The sequence below is a fragment of the Teleopsis dalmanni genome, chromosome 2 (genome assembly GCF_002237135.1).
Source record: "Teleopsis dalmanni isolate 2A chromosome 2, ASM223713v2, whole genome shotgun sequence".
Lineage (NCBI taxonomy): Eukaryota > Metazoa > Arthropoda > Insecta > Diptera > Diopsidae > Teleopsis > Teleopsis dalmanni.
The window spans coordinates 241,069,006-241,077,297 of record NC_051847.1 but is presented as its reverse complement, the minus strand read 5'-3'; the positions used below and the strand labels follow the sequence as shown (position 1 = coordinate 241,077,297).

The window sequence follows — 8,292 nt, the reverse complement described above, 5'->3', positions numbered from 1 at the left end:
TGCTGGTGGACATGGCGGTCGTGAAGGGGGTCTCCTCGCGGGTGGTTTTGGTGGCATTCTTCTAGTTGTTGCTTCAGGCACTGGGCATGGAGGTTTTGCAGCTATTCTCAGTTGTGCTGCTCGATTGGGTCTTGCTTGAACTCTTTGAGAAGGTGGTGGAACAGATGCTTTCTTCATAGGTTCAGGACATATTCGACGTTTTGAATAAGCACCAAATCCACGTTTCATTGGAGGGGGTTGCGGCTTTTTTTCTCTTAATATTGGGAACTCTCTTTTAACTGTATGTATAGTAAGAGGTTTTACAGGTTTTTTCGGTTGACCAGTGTCTTCTGTACGCGAGCACCACCATCCTGAATCAGGCCTACGTCCAATTTGCTTGGCACCTGGTGGTAACTTTTCAGCTCTTGCTCTACTAGCTTTTGTAGTTTTAACTACAGGTGCTTTAGGAGCTTTTGTATCTCTAAGTTGTTTTGTAATACGTGGTGGACATATCTGACGTGTTGGCTGAGCCTGAAAACCTGTAGGTCGCTTAGGCGGACATGGTCCCTGACCTTTCATAGCCATTCGAAGAGCTGCTGCTTTATTCGCAGCAGGTATTTTCGGAGCAGAAGGAACTCTCCTTGCAGGAGGCTTACATGGAACAGTGGGTGGTTTGATTTGGGATGAAGATTTCTTAGCTAACCTAAGCGCCGCTGCTTTAGTAAGTTTAACTTGTGGAGTTGGTCTGCATGGTCCTGCCGCAGGTGCTGCTGCACTTCTTGGTGCCGTTTGTCGGGCTCTTGGCGCCGGACGCCTTCGTGCAGCAGCAGCTTTAGCTTGTGCTTCGCATCGAGCTTTTTCTTGAGCCTGTTGCTTTTCTTTTGCAGCTAATCTCAGAGCTGCTGCTCTGTTAATGGTAGGTGCTTGTGGAATTGCTCTGCGCGATTGGGTTACTCTGGGAGCCGCTTTACCAGCAATTGGTATTTGTTGTCTTGGTGCGCGAGCGCCTGGCCTTGGACCTCTTCGCGCTGCTGCGCAAGCTTCAGCTTGAGCTTTCGCTTGAGCTTGTTTTTCTTTAGCGGCCAGTCTGAGAGCTGCTGCCCTGTTAAGAGTAGGAGCCTGTGCAATATTTCTTTGTGACTGACTTACTCTAGGCGCTGGTCCACATGGTGCTGCCTGTTGTTTTGATGCAGTTCTTCTTAGTTGACGCCTTCTTGCTTCCGCCATTCTTGCCTTTTTTGCTGCAGCTTCAGCACAGGCTCTTTCTTGAGCCTGTTGCTTTTCTTTTGCAGCCAATCTAAGTGCGGCTGCTTTATTAGCGGTTGGTATCTTCGGAAGAGGTTTAGTAGGTGCAGGTCGTTTTATGGGTGCCGGACAAATACCACGTTTACCAGCTGCTCCGAATCCACGTTGTTCAGGAGGTAAAAATTTCATTGGTTTTTTATAAACCGGAAATTGAGGACCTTTTATTCGACCTAAACGTGCATTCCTTTCAGCACGCAGTCGTTGAGCATTTGCTTTATTTGCTGCTGCCGCTTGTGGCGCACATGGTTGTGGTGAAGGCGCACATGGTTGTGGTGAAGGCGCACATGGTTGTGGTGAAGCTTGTACTGGTGAAGGTTGAACTGGTGCACATGGGCCACCTGATCGAAATGTTGTTTCTAAACGTGAATCAAAAAAGGGCATCGGTTTTGCAGCACGTTCTGGTGACACTCCTGGTATTGGAGTTCTATTCAACCTCTGTTGTATAGGACTATATGTGATAGGCGTACTTATAGCAGAAGGTAATCTAGGATCTCGTCTCCTCTGTGGTGTAGGCCGAGATGGACATACAGCTCCTTGTGGAGTTGTGGGCTCCATTAGTGCTGGATCTGAATATTCAATGATGTCATTCGGATCATCTGGAATAGTAAATCTATCAAATGATGGTATTGTGGAACTTCTGTCTGGTGACCTAAAACCAGAAAGATCTGGAGTATTATAAGGAGGCATAGGTACGCGACCTTTCGATACTCTTGTCTGTCTAGTTTTTCCAACTATTGGGACGCATGCACGAATGGCATTCACTTGAGATGGAGGAAGTGTACGTCTGGGAGGATTGACTCCATATGATGGTGGAATTAGTTTAGCAACTGATGGAACTTTAGGAGCTCTTGCGTCTCTTAGACGTTTTTTAAGAGGCTGAGGACAAATCCCACGTTGTTGATAAGCATCAAAACCCGTTCGCTTTGTTGGAGGAGGAGCATATGATGGTTTTTGTGCAGCTGCACGCAACATTGCCGCTTTATTAGGTCTTGGTGGCAGTGCTGTTTTTGATGGACATGGTCTTGCACCTCTTGCAGGTGGTCTCTGCATATGTGGTAGCGATGAACTTGGGCGTGTTGTCCGTGGTGTCTCACATATTTGTTGTCTCGATGGTGGTGCTCCTGTATAATTTGGGGGCCGAGGTGGTGGACATGGTATTTGTGTCGGAAATTGATCGCGTACTGCACGTAAATGAGCTCTATGTGCAGCTACACCAATATTTCTATCTACTAAAGGACTATCTGGCATCACCATTTTTGCAGATGGTGGTGAACCAATTTCTTGTGGGCATATTTGAGATAAGGAAGGACTTCTCCGTCCTCTTGGTGGACATATTCTTCGTTGTGGTACTTGCAAAAAATTGGGATCTTGTGGCGGTGGTAGTGCCGAATAGTCTTTGGGACATCTTGAAAATTTAAATGAAAATACAAAAAAAAAATAAATAAATAAATAAAAATAAGTAAAAAGAATTGGTAACGAAATCAAGAAAGCCCTAAATAATATTCGATATGCATTTCATTTTAAAATGAATCTAACGATAAGAAAATACGATAAGAAAATATTTTACTATGACTGAGAGGTTAGATTAGAATGCAGTAAGAGCTTTTTTCATCAAAGGTCATTTAAATAAAAATAATGACCAATAGTAGCGAAATCATAGGTGTAACGTTAAATTAATGTGTTGGTTAAATCTTATGGTTTCGTATATGGGCGAGTGTCCGAGAGTGAAGTTAAGTAGTGAAAGGGCAACAATTATCCTCAGGTACAGCTTTAAATTGTGGTATTCTAAATAACTTAACGCTAGATTAGGGACTCTAGAGACAACTTTTTGTTCTTCACAATATAAAATGTTACATACTGTTAATAAAATTCTATAAACAAATTTTTCAAGCAAATTTTTCACCAGATATCATAAACCATATATCGGACTTACAGTATCATTTTAAAAATTGCAACAAAATCGAGTGCATCTTTTTAATATGTTATTCTTATTTCTAACGAAACTATTAAACTGTTTTCTTTAAAAATTTTTTTAATTATCTTAACAACGTAAAAATCAGCACCAAAAAGATATATTAACGAATTATGATTTACCATCAGTCAACTGGCATGTATTATCGAAACATACACTCCTCGTAAAAATTACTTTTAAGCGATTTTAGTAGTAATAAAATATATAAATTTATATTGATTTTATAAAAATCATTTTTCAAAAAGGGGCTAGAGCTGTGTCGGAAATTTAAACAGTAAAATAATTTCTTAAATTTTATATTTATTTTATTTGGTTCGATGGATCCAGATTAGGGTGTAGTGAATTATAAAGTTTTTGGTAATAAAAACTTTCTCTTAACTAAAATCTTCACATTAAACGTGAAGATAAACATAACGGTTTTAGCTCGGAGTAAGTGGAAAAATAATCATTTGGAGTCGGGCAAACCAACTACTTAGTTGAAACCCACAATTAAAGCTAAAGCTTGTCGTAAAATAGCATTGCTATTGAGCAAGCACCAACAGCTCCTTATTAATGGATTAGGTTACGTTGGGGTGGTGGCCCTGTATCCAAGAACCCGTTTTAATATCTCATGATTAATGATGTGATTATACGATTAATATGATTAAAATAGATATATGTGCATATATATAGTATTATTAAATTTAAAGTATAACGTGCTTCTTAAAATATAGCAATACATACCACACTCACGAGAAGTACAAACAATATAATTCACAAAACATCGTACATAATCAATCGAATATTGATTGTAGATAAAGTACTCGTATTAAAAATTTATATCAATATATTTGCTAAATATTTACGCTCTAATCAGAGTTAACCTCAGCAAATAAAAATAAAGTTCTATGTTATTCTCTAACAAAATATCCATAAATGATGATAATTGATGATAAAAATGATGATAAAATTAAGTAATATCAATTTCAGCACTTGTTCATGAATAGTAGATGAAAAAAACAACACATAATATAATACCTAATAAAGCGGGGTAGATATTGAGCCAGCTAGCATGAAGGATGTACGAGGTTTCAGTGTCACCAACATAGGGATCATAGTACTGTATAAATTAAAATAACTAAATCAGAGCTCAAAAAAGGATATTCGATAGAATTCAGTAAGGTCATTTAATATTTTAGGTATTATCAAAATATGTTCTAAAAAATAATATATGACAAAAGAAGATTCTATCGATGATACAAAAAAAAGATATAAATATTTTGAGCAAGCAACTAAATCTGTTAGAAAAAAATGCTATAAAAACCGAAAAAAAAACAGAACTCATTTAAGTCACGATTCCATGACTTAATGAATGAATTAAAGACGCTAACAACGGAATATCTTACAATATTAAAAACCTTGGGAAAAGGGTATACAGTCAAACTACCATAACACGAAGTAATTACATTTTAAGATATTTATTTATTTGCAATCAAATAAAGCATAGAAGGTATAGTAAATGTATATAGAAGTTATATTCAGAAATTAGGGTTTGGGACTTTAATTTTTTTATTTTCAGTAACAAGGGATTCCACTTTATTCATACTCTTATACCATAGTGATCATCAGTTCTAGTATCATTCATTTGGAAATATAAATTCAGAATATTGAATGAGACTTCTACTTCAATCTTGGAAGGCTGTTGAATAATTACACCCTCATCATCACTTTCCGTTGCGCTTAGAATTGGATCCAGTAATTTAGAGCTATAGTGCTCAATAATATCAATTAATAAAAATTCGACTATGGAATGCACTTTCCCATATACCTATTGACACGGAACAAAATTTTTGTTCGAGTTATAGAGAAATTCGAATTACAGAAGTTCGAATTATGGAAGCAAAATTATATGTAATTTGTTCACTAGAACATTGGTGCACTGTTTTTGGTGCGAGTTATGGAAGTTTAACTGTATTTATTAAATTAAACTTATATTCATATTATTGTTTGAAAGTGGTTCGTTTTTTGCATTTTAGCCCGACATTTCCAAATGCTATAAATCCTTGTTAACAGAGATTAAAACTATACTGTTTATATCGTTTGAGAGACAGATATATTCCTATATATTCATATATTCATTATATATATTCATATTTTCCTTATTACATGTACTCGTTTCTTTCAATACCTTTTTCATTCTCTCGTCATCCAATAGATACACATACTGCGATTTATTGCAGATCAATTCATATCATTTTTACACAAGCAATATATATAGGAGACTTGAGGTCATATTCTTCCTTTATTCTTTTCTTTATACATAGAATATTTATTAGAATTAGTGGTTGCTGTCCAAATGGTTTTTTTTACTAGAAAATTTGTATAGCTACCAACCTCTTCACTGATTTTGAAAGAGTGATTTTTGTCGTTAGATATAAGGAAGGAAATTTTAGAATCGTTGCGGTAGGTCAAATAGTTTTTACGGATTGTATAAGCAATGCGATAACACTGCTACGATTTTACCATTTTCTTTTGGGGTTACTTTTGTTGCTGAACGCTATATTAAACGAATGGAATAGATTAGAATGAATCTCACTATAAGTAAGAAACACTAGTGCAGTAAAAAGGAAGAAATATCGGTTCTTTAAAAAATGTGATTAAAAATTAAAAATGTTAAAAATTTAAAGGTACTTAATTAATAATTTAAATGTATAGCATCAAATTGAAGTCGCAGTTAATCGGTAATAAAATATTAGTTTAATATCTATAATTTCATAACATCTATAATTTCAAAAATCTATTACTTCATAAGACAATATCATAGCATATCAATATCTTATATAATAAAATAAATTTCACTAAATATTGAGAGTTTTCAAGAAGAATCCTTAATGTTGTTAAAGAATCTTAGTTTACAATTCAAGGATAATACAATAAAAAGATACAATAAATTACACCTATTCTAATTTCGTTATTTATTCTATTTTTAAAGCGTCCTCAATATATTTAATATCAAATCAAAAGTGTTAATCGCATGTTTGTAGTTGTATCATTTATATATTTGAAAAAAAATGTTTAAAATAATCAAAAATTCAATCAAATTCTTAAAATATCCATTATTCAAAGATTTCAATTTTTTTCCGATTTTAGCTATTTTTTATTAAATGAATATCGCTAATAGATATATTCAAAATATGCATGGACAAAGCATATTTAAAACCCACAGCCTATAAAGTTACATATATCATATATATATCAAATATATATATATATATCATAATATATATCATATATATCATACATATATCATAATTTTTAGTTTATTATAATAAATACCTGCGACTCATTTTGCTGCCTTCCTTATTCGCAACTTTGATATTATTTTAAGTCCTGGAGTTTTGCAAAATCATAGTTTTGTCGTTATCATTACAGGTGTGTTGTCCTATATTTCCACCAAAGCCCTACTCCTATATATATATATACACATGTGGAACATATGTGTATATATATATACTAATTGTTGTGAAAAGTATCCAGTTTAGCTGGTTACAAAGAAGCAAAACTTTTATAAAAATATATATACTCAACAGAAAATTTTATTAAATAAAAAAAACAAACAAATGATTTTATCTTTAATTCATTAAATCTTACGTTATTTAAAATTCATGTTGCTTGGATTGGTTTGGATAACAACATAATTAATTACGAATTTTTTTTCTATTAATATCAAAGTACTTCTAATAGTGACGGAGCTAGGCCAACTTTGGAATTTGGCGACATAAGAATTGCAGGGCCTTTTCACTATTTGGGTCTTACTCACCTTATAGACTCCTTCTCTACGCGCTTAACAAATAAACACAAGATGTGAAAGACAAACATTCATACGAAACGGCTCCAAGTTTAAGGAAAGAGTCAACATTAGGGATCTTTTTAGAAGACTTTGAACTAAAGTTGTGTGTAAGCCATCAAAGAAGTAGTTGTCTAGTTACGCATACATGATGAAACCAGAACAGTAATAAACATATATTAACATAACCTGACGATTATCAAATTAATGAACTCCGTTGTATAAAATCAAATGTTGCTCAGGATTACCTGGCAGCTCTAAATGATATCAACATCGTTATTAGGGTGCGCCAATTATGGGTCCAGGGGCATAACAGTGTGTAGGGAAATTGCTAGGCTGATGAACTAGCTAAATAAGGTACTTATCTCCCTCTAGTTGCAGGCAAAAGTGTTATTGCTAATATACATATTGTATACTTGTATAAATTATTATTGAAGAAGTAGTGTTATTTAAAAGATCAATTCATCTTGAGAAAACAAAGATCTTGATAAGATACAATTAAAAGATTTATTAACTTTTGCAAATGGTGCAGAAGTGCTTAAAATAAGGAAGAAGAAGAACTCTTTGAATACCTCTTCTGTAACTGCCAAAAAGCACAGCTAATTTGTTAGGCAATTATGTCTTTAGTTCGCGCATAAAAATGTCCAGCACAAAAAATGAAAATTACATTAGTCTTAATAAAGCCCTGGAAAGGTTTCATAATTCTCGGGTTATGTAGTGGTATCATAATAAACCGTAGTTTTAATACCATCAAGGTAGTTGTACTGTTTGTCTTTTAATGTTATATTCTTATCTTTGTTTTTTCGTAGTTTAGTTTTCTGTCTAAAATTTATAATATATTATTTACCATATATAAATAATATATAATATACTAGAGCTTTAATAGTATTTAATCTGAGCTGTGGCACATTCAACTTTAAAGTAGATGTTTCTGCGACATCTGATCCCCTGATAAAACAAGGCAGCCTAATTACTTTCTAAAAAAATGTTGTACCGCGTTGATATCATATTGGACTTATTAGGTCCTTTATATTTGTATATTTATACTTTATATAACATCTCTGTAAGTACACATATATCATAGGTCTACTTAGACCACTAATGAATCCTTATAATTGTATGTTATTTGATCTTTATCGGTTTTTTATAACTATATCTAGCACAACAAGAAGTAGCTGAGGTTGCCATCCATAGCCATGTCGGACTCCTT

The 8,292-nt window shown here is 34.1% G+C and overlaps 1 protein-coding gene across 1 annotated transcript in view; it reads right to left on the bottom strand.

Annotated features, from left to right (window-relative positions):
* The window catches only part of LOC119677133 (serine/arginine repetitive matrix protein 1-like), a 12,715-nt gene extending 5,888 nt beyond the window's left edge, over window positions 1-6,827 (bottom strand). Inside the window, exons 1-2 of the mRNA XM_038088399.1 lie at window positions 6,572-6,827; window positions 4-2,689 (exon numbers count right to left, since the gene is read on the bottom strand). Coding sequence (XP_037944327.1) covers window positions 4-2,689; window positions 6,572-6,582 — 2,697 coding nt within the window. The 5' untranslated portion in view covers window positions 6,583-6,827. The remainder of the gene's footprint in view (window positions 1-3; window positions 2,690-6,571) is intronic.
* Between the last annotated feature and the right edge of the window lie 1,465 nt (window positions 6,828-8,292).